The sequence below is a fragment of the Erythranthe guttata genome, chromosome 8 (genome assembly GCF_056151865.1).
Source record: "Erythranthe guttata isolate IM_541 chromosome 8, IM_541, whole genome shotgun sequence".
Lineage (NCBI taxonomy): Eukaryota > Viridiplantae > Streptophyta > Magnoliopsida > Lamiales > Phrymaceae > Erythranthe > Erythranthe guttata.
Window position 1 is genome coordinate 2,505,550 of NC_142540.1, and position 20,344 is coordinate 2,525,893.

Genomic DNA, 20,344 nt, shown 5'->3' on the forward strand with positions numbered 1-20,344 from the left:
TTAGAGATATTTTGTATGCTTTGATCCACTACCAAATTCCATTTTAATTTTCAAATCAATTTATTCTATTCTGAAAACATATTTTCGGTTTTACTGGTATCGAACCGAAAAACCAAATAGTTCGGTGATCGGTAAACGGTATGAATTTTTCAAGTACCGAAATTTCAGTTTACCGAAATACCGATACGGTTCGGTATGGTTTTTATCGAACGAACACCCCTAGTAGCATCTACAAAGAAGTTAAGATTGCTCATGAAACACGTGCAAATCAGAGTTAGACTGTTAACAATAAAAAGCTTTGCAAAAACTTTAGTTCATCATGATATATATTCTACAAGATAATATACATATATACGTAGTGTTACAATTTTAATATTCTTCTTTCTCTTTTATTTATGGGAGGAAATTAAAATCAATTAAATTATCTATACATTGAGATGTAAAATAAAACAAATATATGCAGCAGAGCAGGATTAACTAACTCAAAATAGTTTCGTATGGCCCAAAACTCGATTGTATTTTATTTTCAAGTAGTTTCGTATGCCCAAAACGAAAATATACGAGAGTTACTTTCGATTTTCGTAAATAGTAAGTTTATCTAAAATTTTCACTGAATCGAAAAATTTGCTCTTCTTTACAACGAGAAATATTTCGACCAATTAAATAATAAAAAATACTTTACATGAAATTTCACGAGCTTCATCTAGAATGCAAAAACGACGCCGGACAATAAAAAAAAGTACAAGAAGATCGATTGCAATCGACCGATCTTGTAGAAATCGCAAACAAACGTACAAATTAACAAATTACAAGCACCCACACACGTATTGATCACGGTGCAAAAGTCGAACGTCGTACCAGAAACTCAAAATATATTATTAAAGAGACAAAGCATCAAATTACTTATAGCTTGATCTCTTAGCACAACCAACACCCGAAAAAAAAGAAAAAAAAACTTAAAAAAAAATGATGATCAATAGTCATCGTTATAGTCATAAATCTTCATATGCAACTGCTGCTGCGCATATTGAACGAGCTTCTCCATTTCTACGGCGCTGTCTATGTGGCCGGTTCTATTGGAATCGGAGGCCTTCATACAACGGCGGGCCTTCCACCACCCGAACCATAAGCGGAGGCTGCTTAGTGCTTCGTTCAGCTCTTGGCAGCTTATCCGGCCGTCCTTGTCGGCATCGAAGCGGCTCAGCCACTCCTTGAACTCCTCCACCGTCATCTCCCTGTTTGTACTCAACACCTCTATACAGAACATTATAGCCATTCTTTTTTTTTTTACCCTTTTGTTCTTAATTCTTTGGTTCACTTCTATGGTTGATTGAGAGATTTTTTTTTAATTGATTGTAATTTGTACATGTAGTGGTGGAAAGAATATGCTAATGAAGACCTAAAAATTTGGCATCTTTTGCTTTTTTGAATTCATGGGGCCATTTTTTATTCTTCTTATAAAATTTATTTATTTACAAGGAAGAAAAGAAAAATAAAAAAATAAAAAAAAATGCAAGTTGTTTATAATAAGAAGAAAATAATACGAGTTCAAGAATCAGCACAACATTTTTCTTTGATGTTGTTCATCTTGATGATTAAATTCCAGACCAATCAAGTCCTTAGCCCTGTGTGTTTCCACCACCCAATCAGTTTTGGTCAACGCCCACACCATAAGAATGGCACAGACGATCTGAGCCCCCAATAGGCCCAACCAAAGGCCCAATAACCCCATTTTCATCACAAAGCCCAAAAACACCGCCAGCGGCAAACCCACCCCGTAAAACGACCCCAGGTTAATATGCACCCCCACCGTCGGCCTCGCCGTGCCCCTCAGCACGCCGCACCCGGCGGTCTGCGGGCAGTTCCCCAGCTCGCACATCCCCACCACCGGCATGATCGCCGACGTCAGCCCCACTATCGCCCCGTCCTCCGTGAACGCCCGCCCCCACGCGCCGCCGAGTGTCACCATGAACGTCGCCGCCGCCAGGCCCGTCAGGCCCGCGCAGAGGAACGACACGGCGGATGATGCCCGCGCCCGGCCGGGGCGGCCGGCTCCCAACTCGTTCCCCACGCGCGTCGACGCCGCGAGGCTCAGCGCCGCCGGGAAGATGTAGACGAGGGAGGTGGCCTGGATCAAAACCCCCATGGCGGCCACCGCCTCGGCAGCGTCGTCGTTCGGCAAGACCCCCGACAAGAGTATCATAATCTCGTACCACCACCACTCGAGGCAAACGGAGAAGCAACTCGGCAGAGAGAGCCTTAGAATCGACCTCCATTCCCGGTCGAAAAAACTCCACCCCGCCCACAAACATTTCATCTGAACATTCCGCCGCCAAAACCACAAATAAACAACCAACGTAACAAGAAGAACAAAATCCGCCATTGCCACCCCCAAAGCAACCCCCTTCACACCAAGGCTCAATTTCTCGACAAGAAAATAGTTGATCGGAGCATGCAGAAAGAGAGAGAAACCGGCGCCGGAAATAAGAGGGAGAGTGATGTTTTGCGACCGGAGATAAATCTTGACCGGGTTTATAAGCGACTGGAAAAAAAGATCCGGCACGCAGAAATTGAGATAAGTAGCGGCTATGGCGGAAACGGCGGGATCTTGTTTGCAGAAAACAAGAACCGGTTCGATATTTAGCCACATAATGGACAACGGAATGCATGCGGATAAAAGAATGACGACAGTGCGTTGTAGGGTTTGGTACATGAGTGGCAGTTGCTTGGCCCCGAAGGCTTGAGAAGAAATGGCCTCCATGCCCAAAGCTAACCCCGATATTACGGAATAACCGGTGATGTTGGCTATCCCGATTGCGAGGGAGCCGCCGGCTAATGCTTCCTTGCCTAGCTTCCCCAAGAACAGCATTGATATTAGGGATTTTCCGTAGATTAGTAGGCCGGTGATTATCATCGGGAACGCGATTGAGTATATCATTTTAATCTCTAACATCACCTGAGATATATACATACAGACAAGAACATGAGATATATATAAACTATAGAGACAAATATATGGATAAGGTTGATTGGGCAAGTTTTGTAACCTCTGATAAAGAGAGATGGGAAGGCTCAGAATCTTGTTCGGCGAGAAGTAGAGGAGAAGAAGTTGGTGAAGCTGCCATGGAAACAGATACTCAAGAAATGAATTTTGTGGTCTCTGGAAATTAGAGAAGTAAATAATTGAATTTGAAGCACATGAGAAAAAAGGGGTGGTTGAGGGGGCTATTTTTATAACTCCAAAAACATGAAATGCTTCAACCTTAGGAAACATAAAAATCCAAAGATGCATGTCTATCTATATCTGTGTCCTCTCTCTCTCTCTCTCTCTCTCTCTCTCACACACACACACACACACACACACACACACACACACACACACACACACACACACGCCTGCAGTTGATTGAGTGTGTGTTTTAGGTGAGAAAATGTGTGTTTTTACTTGGGAGAGTTTGAAGGTGGCACTGGGAAGAAGCTTTGTCTTTGTTTGTAGTCTAACCCTTCCTTTTTTTTTTATAAATATTTAAATCTTGCTTACACGTGGCATATCTGAAATATCTTTTTGTTAGCAAGTAGCAACCCCTAATTTTAGTGGAAACTTATTTTGCACCAAAAATTGAGACACAATCGCGCGCACATTCACTGTGGATGTGTACAAAGTGGCTTATGCATGAGTTATACCGCTTATTACAACTATATACAGTTTTACGTACAAGTGGGGCTTGTACTAGCATGCATTACACGTGCCACGGACTCTAAAAAGGATGTGGATCCGACTGGGATCAGTACCTCACGTGCGACTCCACGCTGCAAGTCTGAAATGACGCACGAGTACATGTAAGAGAAAGGCGCGCCTTCTCTTTTGTCACTTTCCACAGTATATATATATATAATACTTGTATGTATATCAATCCATCTGGAGATTCTTTTCAGGCCAAGGAGAATACAATAATCAAAACATTTTTCCAGTTCAATTCATGTTATTCTAAAGAAAATTTCCCCAAATTAGCAAAAAATAAAAAATAAAAAATAAAAAACAATAATAATAATAATAATAATCAGCAAATTTCGATAAATCTGTCGAAATTGCATGATCACGTCAGTAGTTGAGATAAATATCTAAATATCAGTACCCACTGCTTGTATATCGGATTCCTTTCGATACAGCAAACTCGGTCGGAGTGCAGTGTTTAATTATCAGAGAGGTAGGCCACAGAAAGTTACGTATCATTACCTTAATGGAAACCGATGTGCAACAGAAATAATACAAACATTATTGACCAATATATGATCGTAAACAAAATATAGGGGACCATATCTCATTATTCCTATTTTTCTGTCTTCCTTCCGTAAAGCCAGACAGGATCTTGCTTTCTTATATGCCTACCTCTCGAGTTTAATTGCTTGAAACGGGCAAAACAGGGACAAAACTTCACATGTGGTGTCTCTAACATGAAAACTAAGGCTTCTGAATTGTCGATTTCATACCGAATTCGAAAAGATGCTGAAGTTTTCTAATTTGAACATGTAGAATAAGATACAATGAACCATTTAACAAATTAAGACGGTATTGTTTGACTCTGTTCTACTCTAAATAGACAGCCTTGATAGATCCATGGAAAATTTCACCGTCAAAAAAGATTTTTTTTCCCCATTTATTTCGTCAAGAAAGGGCTAACCTACTTTTTGCTAGCAGATATCAAACGAAGGCTACCATGAGAAAAGGCCATGTTCGAGTGCTTGACCCTTCATCACATTTCAAAATAATCCAGCAGTTCTTTGACTATTTTGAGATACTTCCATAATTGCTGCAAGAGAAAATTAAAAAAAGGTATTAAAGTTGTGGATGAAAGAACTATACATAGCAACGTATCATAAGCCGATGTCGTAAATATGAAATTCTAAATTAGAGCTAAACAAGTTCTAACAAATTCATTGTTCTATACTCGGCAAAAACCAAGTTAAAAAACTTCAACTACCCTATAATCATTTTCCCCCACCTGCCAATTTCCAAGTGGATGAGATTTCGACACGAGCCACCAAATTTATTATCAAGTATCAACTCTCAACGAAAGTGCTTAGGAGAGAGGAATTACGATTCTCCATAAATGGATAAAATTCTAGTGATTCCTACAGCTATACGCAACTGGAAAATAGAAAAGATAAGCCCTAGATGAGATTAAGAAAAGCTACACTTCACCAGTCAGTGGGGACCTAAAGCTGAGACTGAAAAACCTGCTCAAGAACATGCAAAAGATCATTCAGCAGGACCAGAAGTGGGCCTAATCGAAACTTTACCAAAAAAAGAAGCATCAGAAAACGAACTTCACTCGTAATGTATATGTGGCGGTCCCCGCTAACCCTAGTATGTTGATGCAGACATGACTCATATGAAGCAAAGGTTATTCAAAGATGGAAATTTTGGAGGAACATGTCTCCTATTTACAGGATATACAGATATTTATTTAAGCCTTGATCATCAAAAGGAGCACAAGGAGAATAATGCTGGCAATCAAAGTATAAAGTAAAATACAAACCGTGGTAACAATTGAAGCCAACTATTGCTAGCTGCAACACATTGACTCCGAGAAATTTAAATTTGATGGGCATGAAATAATAAGAGGTGAAGACAGAAGCCCATATAGAAGAATGAGTCAGTTCTCTAGGATGACGATTTATCTTATTCTTCTTTACGTATTTTTTTGTTAAATGATCAAGTGTTGCCTGCTTATAGCTGCCATCAAGTATGGATTTCCGAAACCGTAGTTTCACATCTATATATTTTACTAACATGATTCGAAATCCAAAGACTATTTTCCTTATGAAAGATGAAACATGATAGAATTCTTCCACCTGAGAAAGGATAATACTTATTGCTGTTTGGTAGTGAGGAAACACGAGGAGAACGAATGACAATCCTTATTGATTTAACCCTTTGACAAACAGAGAATTGACGCATGGTTTATCCAAATTTGGCCTTCTCATTTTTTTTGGCAACAATCCAACTTCGAAGATTCAAAGTAAACGAAACATATAAGATGTGAAGGATATAGCCAATACATGAGCATTTCAACTTCCTTTTTCAAGAATGAGTTCTTATGATGCCTATGCTTCCCCTTATGGCCTTATACACCATTTCTGCCTACCAGCCATTTTTTAAAACCTAGATACGTGAAACTGCATTTTCATCGTAAACGAAACATATAAAATAGTATAGTCAGCAATTGAGATAGGCTAAACATACAAAAAAACTAAATGCACACATTTTGAGAGTAATGATATCAAGCTGAACCAAACGTGATATATTACGAGACGGAAAATTATTGAGAAGGTACACATTACAAACCTTACATATTTTCTGGCATCCAAGAGGGTTGATATTTTCAAATCATCTCAAAAATCTGCTCGAAGCAAACATTTTATCAGTTATCAAATAGCATATACGAGAAATTAAATTTATCAAAACTGAAAGGCAATGTTAGTTGTTGTGATTGTAAGCAATGACGGTAATTTTCTTAACACCACCTTAAAAATCAATGCGATACGAGAAGGGCGTAAATGAAACATGAACAAGAACTTACGTGTATAGGCATTTCAGCTATGAACAGACCACTGCTTTCTTCAAGACTTTTAAGAATAACCACTTCCCCACCAACAACCATGCTAATCACTATCCCATCTTTATACAGTCAAAAAAAAAAAAAGCAACAAGGTTACCATTTAAATGTAAGAGTAAAAACCATGCTACGATATGAAAGACGGAAAAGTTGAAACTGATTTCTAGTATTTGCATGACTGATTTCGAAGAAGAAAGTAAGGACGCAATCATTTTGTTACTTCAATCTTTTTCACCCTCTTTGGCCAAGTCATAATCCTTCAATTGAAGACGAACCTGCTGAGAGACAAGCAGCCATGCGCCTCATATATGTCTCCTGTTGCAGAACGTATAAATTTTGTTGGAGACTTGATTTCAATTAAATTATCTAACAAGTATGTGTATCAAAATTACACAGAAGTATCACCAGTGTTGTTCCTCTGTTGCAAATTCTATACATAAATAGATGTATTTCGAAGTCAATTCTAGATGAATATTGAATTTGCCTTCTGCTGTACAATGTGGTTTCCGTTGCATAGATCAATAACCGGAGATATTGGTACCATTTAGTAAACACATTCTGTAACAGAGTGCATACAAGAAGCCACTATTCCTTCTTACGGCATAATCGAATGTCTACATGCGTTAGTTCAAGCGAAAAATCAATCCATAAATCAACATTGAAAACAGAAACCACAATTCTCGGGGGGAAAAGGTCACAAAAAACATGGCTACAAACATATACCTTCTTGTTTGGCAGTTCATAATTGATCAAAATACGAGCAGAAACAGGCAACTCCGAGGAGGCAAGAAGAGGAAGGCAGGCATCCGTCACAACAATCAATTGTGATTTGTTCTCCTCTTCCTTTTCCACCTCCATATCAGCTTCTTCCTCTCTCCCCAACCTATTCCATCTCACAGTTGCCTGCCTAAAATTATCCAGTACACGCGCCCTATCTGCTTCAGAAAGGTCACTATACTGCAAGATCAATCTAGAAATTTCAGAAACTGTATAATAGATTCTAATTACAACAGAAAAAAAAAAAAAAAACCGTAATCATAATTTGTTCCAGAAAAAAATACAAAAAAGCATTCCGTACAAGCGACGAAACGGAAATATAAGACGACAGATTAGAGACATAGGAGCAGACGGCATCGAGTTCATCACGAGTGCTGCAACAAACAACCATTGGAAGGCAAGGACGCCGCCCAGCCATGCCTAAGAGATCCACTAGAGTTTCCTGTGAAATTTTTTTCCCCAATTTTTTTTCAGTAATTGGAATTAATATACAGAATTAAGAGCCACAAAAATGTACTGAAAGGTTTGTTCAGAACCATCTTAAATTGGAGTCTGTCAACAGCAAGGTAGAAATGGCGCTGTGGACTGAAAATTAACAGATAAATCACATCAATTTTTGACCGATTCTCCAAGTGATAAAAGAAGCGGAAAGCCAACACATGAAACAACAATGTAATTCAGAGAGAGAGAGAGAGAGAGAGAGAGAGAGAGAGAGGTGAAAATAGTACCTGAAGGAAGACGACGGCGAAGGAGATGTTGACAGAGGAGATTCGGTGGCGTCCATTTCGTATATCTTTTCGTTTGCAGAATCGCCGCCGAAACTTTGCTCTTCGCTTCGTTTACTGTTCAGGTTGCCTTCGGAATTCCCGACGGCCGACGGGCACCACTTCGTTTTCTCTTTATTATAGCGAGGACCAAAAATAAGGTAAATTTGCATTCCACTCCCTAAAGTTTTGTTCCGGCGAGGATATTTGAACCGATGATGTCACGTGACGGGAATATCCTATTCGGATGACGATTTCGGAAAACAAAATTGTATTATATAATAAGAAATACTAATAAGTAGGGACACTTTATTTTTTCTTTATTTTCTTTTTTTGATAAATTACGAAAAACTCCCGAAACTTAGGTTAAATTACAAAAATCACGTTCACCTATTCGTAATTAACAAACCCCTTAGGGGATGTTTGTTTATGTTTTCAATGAGAATTTCTAGTTTTCAAAATTTCTGATGGAAAAAGTAGTTTATTGGTTTTTGTGTAAAAAATGAGAATATGTTTGCATGAAGGGGAATTTTTAGTTTTATGAAGGTATAGAAATGAAAATATGTTTGGTTGCGGTGAATTTTATCTACGAAAGTACGTGCAAAAGTAGAATATAATGATTGAGGATGATGATATTGATTATTATTATTATTATTATTATTATATTTGTAGTAGTAGTAGATACAAAAATTGGGAGGAAATAAAGTATAGATATTAATGAGGAGAGAGAAATGAGAGGAGAGAGTGTGAATATTAATGAGGAGATAGAAATGAGTTGATGGAATAAAATATATATGTTAGTAGTAGGTTTTAATAGGTTTGAAAATTGAAAAAGTATGAATAGTGTATTTTCAATAGAAATTTGATAAGAAAAAATGAGATTTTCTGGAGAAAATTGTAAAACAAACATGATCTCGGTTTTATGAATAGTATAGAACTAAAAATTGGTTTTAGAAATGAAACCAAACATGCCCTTAATATTTATTTCCATCTTACACCAACACATACACTGTAGCTTTTCATGAAATCTTTTCTATTTTAAGGACTCTGACTTTACACAATTTCTAATATTTTCTTTTATGTCTCACCTATAACAGAAGTTATAATAGACTAATTCAATTTTCTGTTAAAAAACTCGTCAACAGTTAGTCAGAGGGGGATTTCGATAATTACAAATAAGTGAGGGTATTTTTTGTTATTTAGCCTAAGTTCAGTTTCTTTTTTTTTTTTTTTTTTTTTTTTTTTTTTTTTATTTACCCTTCTTTTTTTAAGCAAAGTATTGTAAATTCACATTTTACTTGCAAACAAATACTAAGAAAATATTTACTCAAAAAAAAATACTAAGAAAATATGTTAAATTATTTAATATTAAAAAAAATATATTAAAAAATATTCTAACTTACAAACTATACTTCAAAACTGAAGCCAGGATCTTTACAGAACTGTTTCTGTTGCATTACCATCCTTACATTATTAGCCTCCACCCATTTCCCAGCAGCTGCATAAATATTATGCAGAATTACATAAGGCCCACAATCTTTAATATTCTTCACATCAAGAAGATGCCTACCTATTTCTTCTCCAAGAGAATAATTCCCATGGCTCAAACAAGCACCCAACACCGACTCAAGGGCATTTACGTAACTTCCACTCGGCAAATTCTTCACGATTTCGTACGCCTCGTCCAAACGCCCCGTTCGGCCAAGAAGATCTACCATGCAACCGTAGTGCTCGACACCGGGTAATATACCGTCACCCACCATAGCACCGAAAACCATCAAGCCTTGCTCGAACAAACCAGCATGGCTGCACGCAGATAGAATACTCGTGTAGGTGACTTTATCGGGCCTCAGATTCAGTAGCTTCATCCTCGAGTAAAGGGCGAGGGCTTCTTTTCCATCCCCATGCAATCCGTACCCGTTTATTATCGCACTCCAAGAAACGGGGTCCGTTCGTGGGCCCCCCTCCTCGAAGAGCATCCTTGCAGTGGAGAGGCTCCCACATTTCGCGTACATATCAATCAGCGAATTGCTGACCGCCACATCTTTGTCGAACCCTTTTCTTACAACATAGGACAAAACAGAGTTCGAGATTTGCAGGCTCTTGAGATGGACACATGCCAATACGAGGTTGAGAATCGTGACATCATCGGGGTCGATTTCGTTCCTCAATAATTCGATGAAAAAGGAAAATGCCGAAGCACCGTTTTGGGAGAGTAGATGTGATGATATAATAGTGTTCCATAGAGAAATATTTGTCTTGTCTCCAACAGAAAACAGCCTCGTGCAAGATGCTAAATTTTCGAATCGAGCGTACATGATCATGAGAGAAGTGAGAAGAGGGGTCTCGAGCGGGACCCACCTCCTAAACGCGTAAGCATGGATTGATTTACCTTGAAGAAGTGTATAGCATGAAGGCAGCACATTCAGCAAAGTTACATAATTCGGTTTTCGATCCTCTTCTTCTTCTTCTTTCGTCATTTCTTTGAACAATTCAATGGCCTCCGTCTGTAAGTTGTGCAAACGACAGCCAGTTAGAATAGCATTCCAAGAAACCACCGTTCTCCGTGGCATATCGTTGAACACTAGCCTCGCTGAATCGAGATCTCCGCAGTTGACGTACATGCTAACAAGAGCATTACATAAGGAAACATCACTTGTCAAACCAGTTCTTACAGCAAAGCTATGAATATTCAAACCAAGAATCGGATTTTCGTGGCAAGAAGGAAGAATGCTTATCAAGGTAACCAAATCAAAGTTTACAGTTTGCCTCATTCGATCAAATACGAGCATTGCCCTCTCAAATTCTCCGTTATCCACACATCCGGAAATCATCGTATTCCACGAAACGACACTTTTTAGAACCATTCTGTCGAATATCCTGAAAGAATATACCAACTCACAGCAATGGCAATAAAAAGCCAAGAACACGTTCGACACGTTGAGATTTGAATCGATATCATTCTTGATAGTAAATGCATGTGCAGATTTTCCGAGAAGAGTGGCCTTCAATCCAGAGCATGAAGAAAGAACACTGATAATCGAAATTGAATCTGGTTTGAAACCATCCTTCTGCATGAGAGAGAATGAATCTAAACTTCGTCCCCATACACCGTTTCCCGCGTATGCTGAAACCATCGAATTCCACAATAGGCGATTCTTTAAACGTACGTTATGAAAAAAGAACTCGGCCGAATCGATATTACCCAGTTTAGCATATACTGACAGAAGAGCCGTGATGATAGAGATCTCCTTCTCGAACCCGAATTTTATTACATAAGTATGGAAGGACTCGATACACCTAATACCAAGATTCTCCGAAGAGGGAAGCAGTGACACAAATGTCACCATATTCGGTTTCATTTCATCCATTATCATCGTCTGAAACATCGAAAGAGCATTTTCGGGTTTATGGTTCCGCGTGTAAGCTGATATTACGGCGTTCCAAATGGCAACAATTTTTCTTGATGAAGTATCGAAAATATCTCTAGCAACCGATAAATCTCCACAGTTGGCATACATTGAAATTAAAGCAGGTACTAATGACTCATCCTCACTATAACCAAGTTTATAAGCCAATCCATGAAGAGAAATAGCAATGTCATTAACTGCGGCACGAGAGAACACAGGAAATATGCTCGCCAAAGTGCTAGCGTTAGGCTTCACTCCCACGAAGCGCATGTCCTGAAAAACCTGAAGAACCTCGTAATCGAGCCTGTTAAGAGAATATCCAGAAATTAACGCATTCCAAGCAACTGAATCTGGTTGAGGAATTTCGTCAAACAGCTTACGTGCATTCCCCGTTTCACCAACTTTTGAGTAAAAATCTAGAAGCGCAGTTTGCACAACCAGATTCTCCCCAAACCCAGTCCTCAAAACACTGCAATGCACCATATTACCGAACCGGACATCGCTTAAAACCGCACATGCCTTGACCACGAAAGGGTACGTATAGTTATCCGACGAAAGTCCAGAATTTCGACATTTTCGATAAACAAGCACCACATCTTCGAACAACCCATTATCGGATAAACACCTGAGAAGTAAATTCTGCATGTAAAGAGTTGGTGTTTCGATTGTTTTGAACGCGGAAAGAGCTAAACCCGGGGAACCCACGTTACAGCATTGGCTAATGAATTGTTTGATTAAAGGCTGATGGGTAATCAATCCATGTAATATTAAAAGAGATTTTAAGGCCCTCAGATCTTTATTTTTCCGGCAGGATGGTAGTAGAGAGAGAAAATGGTCGGTGAGTTGAGGATTTGTATGAAGTCGGCGGTTGAAGAGAGGGAAACGAGTCAAAAAATTTGGAGAAAACAGTTTTTGCACAGAAAAGCGCGCCATCAAGAGTTGTTGAGCATCGGTTCAATTTCCTATTAGCCTTTTACTTTTCTTTCGTGGATATATATACATTCGGTTGATTTTGGTCCAATTTTTTTCGGTTTTGAAACAATATTATTCATTCCGAAATTCCGATTTCCAATTTCTTTTATTGGAATTGGAATATATGTAGGATATTCTGATTTCGTTCCGATTTTCATTTCCGAAAATAATTATCCATTTTCTCCACAAAATTTACACTTATATCATCACATTTCATATATTTTTTTACATTTTAGGTTACTAAAAGTTGAAATTTTACGAAATCGTCCAATTCCGATCAACAAATTTTGGATTTTGAACAAATCTTTTTCATTCCAAATTACGAATTTTCCATTATCCATAACAGAAAGGGCTAATTCCAATCTGATCCTTTCAATTTCCATTCCTAATCTTACATCCCTGAGAATTCTCGTTTGTATCACGATTTTTCAACCGCCTAATTCATCAATTTCATGCATAATACTCGATAGTCGATACCAATTCCTTTTTAAGCATTTTCACAAGATAGTAGGAACTACACAAACTTATACATTGACCTAATAATCTAAGATGACAAAATATCTATTGCGAACAATGCAAGGATTATTCACCATATATCTCTCTCAAAACACCCAACACTCTATCAGCCACTTGTTGCCCAAACAACCTCGGAAAACTCGAGCCAAGATCCACCTCAATAGTCGTAGTCTTAATTATCCGATCCCTTTCAGCTAAATAACCCCTCTCCGATTCTCCCGTACGCCTCTCCGAACAAGCGCACGTCTCCATCCAAAACCCAAGCACCTCCTTTGCAATGGGGCCCACATGGTCTCGTATCATCTCATCAATACTTATCCTTTCACCGCCATCTATAGAGACTACAATGGCCGTCGGAGAAACGACTGCACGTATATAAAGAGACGGAGAATAATAGGGTCTTACTTCCGGAAGCTTCTGGAGGCTCTGCCTGTGCCTGTCCAGTTGAGTGTCCTCGTAGTAGGTTTTAAGGTAGTCCGGGTAAGAAATGAGATCCTTTCGTGGAGTCAAATCAAGAATTAGAACAAGAGATTTCGGGCTGCTTTGGATGAGTTCGATCAGAAAGTGCGGTGCATCGGTCGAGGGCTTTAGATAGGCTGAGAGGCTTGTGATGTTGAGGGCCCCGCCAGATGGCAGCTTGCAGTTTATCCAAGCTCCCAATACGAATTCAACCTGATCAGACACGCAGTTTTCGAGAATTTTTACTAGGGTAGAGAATTCGATGATGTTTGAGAAGCTATATAAAACGTGACATTTCTTACGATGCTGATATACGAAAGTAACATTTAGAACCTTCGAACGTGCTACCGGCCCTTCTATTGTTATGATCGGTTTCGAAATCGAATCCTCACTTGCCTAATGGTATTATAGAATCATATGAATATATTTATTGAAGTTGTTGGGATAAATTCATATTATAGTGAGTTTCAAATCCAGTTCATCGATTACGGTAACAGATTTCAAGTTCGATTACAGCAGAATTTTCACATTTAATTTCACTATAATGGATTCCAGCAACAGATTTCAAGTTCGATTACAGCAAAATTTTCACATTTAATATCATTATAATCGATTACAGCAACAGATTTCAAGTTCGATTACATACCTAACTTGTATCCAATTTATGATTTTTTTTTAAATTAAAAAAAAAAAAAAAAAACAGAGAGTGGGAGAATCTACCTGAGAAGAAGGAAGGCCGGATCTGAGGTGGATAGAAGCATGGGCAGTACCATCGGGATTCCCAAAGTGTTGTACATCGGACGGTAGGGTACAAGGGTGCAGCGAGGGTCCAAGGTGTGTCTCCACAGAGGATAACAGCTCCACCATCAGATCTCTTTGCGGAGCAGAGGCGTAAGGAAATTCCATGAATTTTGCTCTGAGCTCGTCGCCGGAATCCATGGAAGCCGATGGGCGAGAAAATCGAGTGCGATAAACTGGAGCAGGAGCAGAACGACGGCAAGCTTGTTGGAAACGGAAATAGGAATGTGTGGCGGAGATCGTAGCCATTAGGTAGGAGAATCAACAATCTTCCTTCGCCATTTTTGCTTCAGATATTTTAATTTTTAAGCTTTTGAAGAAAAACAAAATCGGTGATGAATTTACAACGGTGGAAAACCCCAATCTAAGAACACGATATAATAATTAAGGGTAAATTCCACTTTACCCCCTCGTACTCTGCCCGAGAGTCACTTTACCCCCTCGTACTCTCAATTTTATCGATTTACCCCCTTGTACTTGTACAATTTCCCAATACAACCTTCTTCTTCAACTTTTGCCGATTTTGACTCTGACACCGTTTGGTCAACTCTGTAAATTACAAAATTGCCACTGCGTATAACGCGTCGTTTCTTCTCCGTCAATATTGTCGTTTCTTCTTCTCCCACCACTTCCCATTCCAAGATATCCTCAAATTGAAGCCCTAAACTTAGCAAAAATCAAGACCCAAAAATTGATTGATTTCACCCAGTGCAAAGAAAAAAATATTTGAATGTGTGAAACTTTCTTTTTTCTAAACTCGAGAGTCAAAATCGAAAAAAGTCAATATTTACATCAATATTTTGACTCTTGACCAAACGGCGTCAGAGTCAAAATCGAAAAAAGTTGATGGAGAGGGCTATATTGGGAAATTGTACAAGTACAGGGGGTAAATCGATGAAATTGAGAGTACGAGGGGGTAAAGTGATTCTCGGGCAGAGTACGAGGGGGTAAAGTGGAATTTACCCAATAATTAATTATTTTTAATATGTAATTAATAAAATTTTAATTTAGTAACCATAATATTATTAAAATTTTAATTGATAATTAATTATTAATTTGAATTGATAAATTAATTAAATAAATGATTTTTTTATTCTCATCTGTAATTTTTGTTTGGGTATTGTGCGTTTGGAAAAAAAATAAAAAATAAATAAAAGGGAAATCATGCAGAAATAAAAGGAATTATATGACATTTTTTTAAGGGGCTTTAAGATATAGGTCCCTTGTGAGAAACTTTATTAGAGCTAAATGACAAGTCAAACTAAACATTTGCTTGACATCCTTTATAAATTTCATTCCAAAAATACCCATCATACACAAAAAATAAAATTTGCACAAATTAATATTTAAACTGTTTTTATTATTTTCATTCTGCATTTAATATTTTAAATTTTACATCTAGCATTTTTGTTATTATTTTTTTTCGTCGAACATTTTTTTTTTCTCCATTTTCGTATTTTTTCATAATTATAATAATCTATCTTTTCCTTTTTTTTTCCTACATAATATTGAATATTATGAATTTTTAAATTTTTTTCAGCCATAGTCATCTACAGAAAATTGTAGGAAAGTTGTAGTAGACCGTAGTCACGTATAGACACCCGTAGAAAACTGTAGTAGTCCGTAGTCACAATATTCTTAAAACCCTAACTCCTCCTTTGAATCTTAGCCGCTAGACACCATAGACACCCATAGACAACTGTAGACATGAAATCGAACTCCGTAGTCACAATATTCTTAAAACCCTAACTCCTCCTTTGAATCCTAGCCGCTAGACACCATAGACACCCATAGACAACTGTAGACATGAAATCGAACGCCAACGTGAAGCCGCTAAAGCCAACGTGAAGCCGCTAAAGATATCACAAACCCCACCCACATTGCCGTCGCCATCCCCCACCCCCTTCATCGCTGCGTCACCGGCACCATCCCCAACCACAAGGGCCGCAAAACAGCGAACGCTATCCTCATGCCCAACACCGCGTCACCATGTTCAATTATTAATTTTCAAGTTAGTAGCTAATTATTGCAATATTGTGTTCGAGATAACTTAAAGTTCAAATTGAAATGAATGATTAGAAAAAAATAAATTATGAATATAACTCTCAGTTCATCACAAATTTAAAAACAAACAACTAAAAAAAAAGAAGCTCAACACTGCATAATTGAGACACTAGTCAAAATAGAAGTGTTCTATAATCATCATCTTTTTCCAACTTCATATGTTTATATCTACATATATATGTATATATACTATGGCAGTTCAGAATCGGAGGCGTGTCCGGAACTTCTCTGTGTTCGTGGACTTATCGTCATCATCGTAGCTGGCTCTCCGAATTCATCCTCATCGCTCTTCCCGTCGGAGTATGCGACTCAATCTCCCCTTCGGCGTATCTACCGTCAAAATTTTTTATCATTTTATTTTATTAATCTATCTCTATTTTCTCCCTCTCTATTCTCTCACACACAGACACACACACGAGAAAAATAATTACCTGGTTGTTTGGGGGTTTTGACTTCCATCGATTTCTTCGACATAAAGATTTTACTGATCATAATTTCCGGGCAGCGACGATTTCCTCCCCGACGGCGAAGTGAACGGATCCTCCACCGGAACGACGCTCTCGTCGCAAGTGGAAGCTCCATCGCTTCCCGATTCAGAGTTCTCCCTCTGGCTCACGTTAGCCCTCTCCCTCTCAGTAGCCCTATACGCAGACATCTTAAATGGAATCTTCCAAATCGACATTAAATTGAGTTTCCAATCAACGGAACCCCCTCACAATCCCCAATTCAATCTCCCCAAAATCAATCGGCGGCATCGGCGTATCGATCTGGCTGTGCTCACGGTTCATCGCCAAAAACCTCTTCGCGTAGTGAAGATTCCGGCAAATCGAAGAAAAACCCGTCGCCCCTGCTCCTTCTCTCACGACGCTCTTCGCCGCCCCTGCTCCTTCTCCCTCCGTCGCCGGCGGCGGCGGCCTTCATGGTGCTATGGAGAAAAAGAAGAGAGAGAGGAGAGAAAAAGGGAGATGGGAGCAAACGTGAGTTTGAGAGAGAACGGCAAGAGAGAACGTGACGCAACAGTTATATGTTTAGGGTATAAGGGTAAGATAGGAATAAAAAATAAATTAGGGATGTTGTTCATATATTATTTACATCTAAGGATTTAATTAAAAGATTGGATTTGAACTTGTCATTTAGTTCAAATTGGGTTTCGTTTGAGGGACTTATGGCATATTACCCCTTTTTTTAAAACTCAAAAGACCAACAACCGAAGAAAAGTCAAACTCAACGAGTCAACCTTATCGAAAAAAAAAAAAACTCAACGAGTCGACTCGGACAGACTCAACAACCAACAGACTCAACAACCGACTCAACAAACAACAGCGAGTCGACTCAACAACAGACTCAACAGACTCAACAAACAACAACGAGTCGACTCAAACACACTCAACAACAGACTCAACAAACAACAGCGAGTCGACTCAGACCGAGTCGAATCGAGTCGACTCAACAACTAAAGAAAATATGAAAAACGCAAAAAGGAAACGGCGTCGTTACTTCTTCCCGCAAGTCCAACGATGCTGCAGCTTAACGCGTCGAGTCGTCTTTGCCTGGCCAAGCTTTCTGTGATTGACGATTTGAAGGCGTAGTTTCTTTTTCCACGTGAAATTGAGGCGGACGCGAGTTTTAATCTCGCGTCCGATCCTCTTTGACTCCCTCTTCTCTTTTTTCTTCTGTTTCTTCATGGCCTGTTTCAGGGCTTTCTCCTGCATCTTCTGCTTCTTCTTATTTTCTTCTGTTTCAGGGCTTTCTCCTGCTTCTCCTGCTTCTTCTGCTTCTTCTGCTTTTCTTCTGTCGTCCTGTTGATTCGGCTTCTCCGGACAATGGAAGTAAACGACGTGAAGGTGTCGTCGTGGGAGGTTGAAGGAGAGGGAAGGAGGGTGGCGGCGTGGGAGGTTGAAGGAGAGGGAAAAAGGAGGGTGCGGCGTGGGAGGTTGAAGGAGAGGGAAAAAGGATGGTGGCGGCGTGGGAGGTTGAAGGAGAGGGAATATTGGAATGACGCCATTGTTAAATCAGAAGAAAAATAAATTGTTGGAGATGTTGGGTTTTGAATATGTATAATGCTGGGATAGCATGAGAATTGTATGGAATTGTAGGGAAGAGGCAGTTACCTCAACTCCTTTCTCTAACAGTGTGTCAGGTCAGTTCATTTTTATTCCTCAATTGTTTTATAAATTTATTATTATTATTATTATTATTATTATTATTATTATTATTATTATTATTATTATTATTATTATTATTATTATTATTATTATTATTATTATTATTATTATTATTATTATTATTATTATTATTATTATTATTATTATTATTATTATTATTATTATTATTATTATTATTATTATTATTATTATTATTATTATTATTATTATTATTATTATATTATTATTATTATTATTATTATTATTATTATTATTATTATTATTATTATTATTATTATTATTATTATTATTATTATTATTATTATTATTATTATTATTATTATTATTATTATTATTATTATTATTATTATTATTATTATTATTATTATTATTATTATTATTATTATTATTATTATTATTATTATTATTATTATTATTATTATTATTATTATTATTATTATTATTATTATTATTATTATTATTATTATTATTATTATTATTATTATTATTATTATTATTATTATTATTATTATTATTATTGTTTACATATAAATATATATATATATATCATATTCTATACAAATCAAAAACTGAAAACTGTTATACATAATTGAAGTATTTTTGAGACCAGACAAAATTTATTGAGAAATCGGGACGAGGAGAAAGTGTTAATATATTTTTTATATTAAAATTTCAATACGTGTGATTTTTTGATATCCAATCCACCATTGAATTGTGTTGTGGCAATTCTTGGGAAAACAGGAGTTTTGTTTCCGTTTGATGCTCTTCAAGCTACTTGTCAAATCGAAGGTAACAATTTTTTTACTTGATTACGCAATGAAAATATTGACGTATTTTACTCGATATATCAGGTCCACGATTGAATGGGAGAATCCAAATGCACGTAGCGCTCGCAAAACAGAACGCCATTCCAACCTATCATATATATGCTTTCAACATATATAACTTGAGCACCAAGTTTCCCCGGCCACGTGACGAGGAATATTCCCCGTAAGTTCCTAGGCTAGCACAGCGGGGGTAGCTATACTACGACCTTGCACAAAATCCACTTGCTCTTCATCCGATATAATTGCAGAAATTAGCGTGTTTATGTACATATTTTATTATTATCTTTTTAATCAAGCTGGGGCTCGAGCCAAGCTTTATATACTGTTGAACAAATATATATATATATATATATATATATATATATATATATATATATATATATATATATATATATATATATATATATATATATATATGTTGGATCATCATTGGTTCAAACCGTGAACCGACTCTTGAATCATTTTTGTGAACCTTATATCTAAAAATATTATGCATCCCTTATAGATCAACTCATGGCACGTATGGGACATACCCAATTAACATTCATTATAACTCAAACCGTGAACCAACAGTTGAATCATCATCGGTTCTAACCATCGGTATAAGCGAGAAAATCTCAAGTTGTAAAAAAAAGTACATGTAAGGAAGAGGTGTCGTACTAGATGATGAAAAATATTACATGAACCTTATATCTAAAAATTTTACGTATCACTTATAAATCAACTCATGGCACGTATGAGACATACTCAATTAACATTCATTATAATTTATAACACAAATCGTGAACCAACGGTTGAATCATCATCGATTTAATATGCTTCATAGTCGAATAACATCCCTGATAGAGACAAAAAGTTAAAAAACGAAAAAAATTCAAAACAATTAAAAAAAATATTATAATAATAATAATAATAAATTAATAATAATAATAATAATAATAAAATAATAATAATATATATATAAAAAAAAAG

At 37.4% G+C, this 20,344-nt stretch overlaps 4 protein-coding genes across 5 annotated transcripts; all 4 read right to left on the reverse strand.

The window, feature by feature from the left end:
- Window positions 1-1,305: 1,305 nt before the first annotated feature.
- On the reverse strand, window positions 1,306-3,264 carry LOC105975597 (protein DETOXIFICATION 48). The gene is made up of 2 exons (XM_013000798.2): window positions 3,048-3,264; window positions 1,306-2,956 (listed from the first exon to the last, which is right to left on the reverse strand). The coding sequence occupies exons 1-2, from the start codon at window positions 3,123-3,125 to the stop codon at window positions 1,556-1,558; spliced, it is 1,479 nt and encodes a 492-aa protein (XP_012856252.2). The 5' UTR covers window positions 3,126-3,264; the 3' UTR covers window positions 1,306-1,555.
- A 1,219-nt stretch (window positions 3,265-4,483) lies between these two features.
- On the reverse strand, window positions 4,484-8,421 carry LOC105972888 (initiation factor 4A-like protein). 2 transcript variants are annotated; one of them, XM_012997869.2, is made up of 8 exons: window positions 8,126-8,421; window positions 7,934-7,982; window positions 7,699-7,839; window positions 7,344-7,577; window positions 6,896-6,935; window positions 6,585-6,682; window positions 6,350-6,404; window positions 4,484-4,811 (listed from the first exon to the last, which is right to left on the reverse strand). In XM_012997869.2, exons 1-7 carry the CDS (start codon window positions 8,332-8,334, stop codon window positions 6,387-6,389), a joined length of 789 nt encoding a protein of 262 aa, XP_012853323.1. In that variant the 5' UTR covers window positions 8,335-8,421; the 3' UTR covers window positions 4,484-4,811; window positions 6,350-6,386. The 2 variants fall into 2 exon arrangements, with proteins under 2 accessions (XP_012853323.1, XP_012853331.1); XM_012997877.2 differs by having other exon boundaries at window positions 6,355-6,404; window positions 8,126-8,411.
- A 1,080-nt stretch (window positions 8,422-9,501) lies between these two features.
- On the reverse strand, window positions 9,502-12,555 carry LOC105972903 (pentatricopeptide repeat-containing protein At5g39350). Its single transcript, XM_088821620.1, has one exon. It carries the CDS (start codon window positions 12,502-12,504, stop codon window positions 9,568-9,570), a length of 2,937 nt encoding a protein of 978 aa, XP_088677746.1. The 5' UTR covers window positions 12,505-12,555; the 3' UTR covers window positions 9,502-9,567.
- A 412-nt stretch (window positions 12,556-12,967) lies between these two features.
- ACD2 (accelerated cell death 2 (ACD2)) lies at window positions 12,968-14,704 on the reverse strand. The gene is made up of 2 exons (XM_012997895.2): window positions 14,239-14,704; window positions 12,968-13,731 (listed from the first exon to the last, which is right to left on the reverse strand). The coding sequence occupies exons 1-2, from the start codon at window positions 14,563-14,565 to the stop codon at window positions 13,126-13,128; spliced, it is 933 nt and encodes a 310-aa protein (XP_012853349.2). The 5' UTR covers window positions 14,566-14,704; the 3' UTR covers window positions 12,968-13,125.
- Window positions 14,705-20,344: the final 5,640 nt, after the last annotated feature.

Bases quoted from the DNA above. Each gene is read 5' to 3' on its own strand.
- LOC105975597 (XM_013000798.2), bottom strand. From the start codon at position 3,125: ATGGCAGCTTCACCAACTTCTTCTCCTCTACTTCTCGCCGAACAAGAT. The intron at 2,957-3,047 runs GTTACAAAACTT...TATATATCTCAG, and splicing joins CCCATCTCTCTTTATCAGAG to GTGATGTTAGAGATTAAAAT.
- LOC105972903 (XM_088821620.1), bottom strand. From the start codon at position 12,504: ATGGCGCGCTTTTCTGTGCAAAAACTGTTTTCTCCAAATTTTTTGACT.
- ACD2 (XM_012997895.2), bottom strand. From the start codon at position 14,565: ATGGCTACGATCTCCGCCACACATTCCTATTTCCGTTTCCAACAAGCT. The intron at 13,732-14,238 runs GTAGATTCTCCC...GTGTCTGATCAG, and splicing joins CCGGCCTTCCTTCTTCTCAG to GTTGAATTCGTATTGGGAGC.
- LOC105972888 (XM_012997869.2), bottom strand. From the start codon at position 8,334: ATGCAAATTTACCTTATTTTTGGTCCTCGCTATAATAAAGAGAAAACG. The intron at 6,936-7,343 runs GTATATGTTTGT...GTTCTGCAACAG, and splicing joins ATGAACTGCCAAACAAGAAG to GAGACATATATGAGGCGCAT. The intron at 6,683-6,895 runs GTTCGTCTTCAA...GACTGTATAAAG, and splicing joins GGCTGCTTGTCTCTCAGCAG to ATGGGATAGTGATTAGCATG.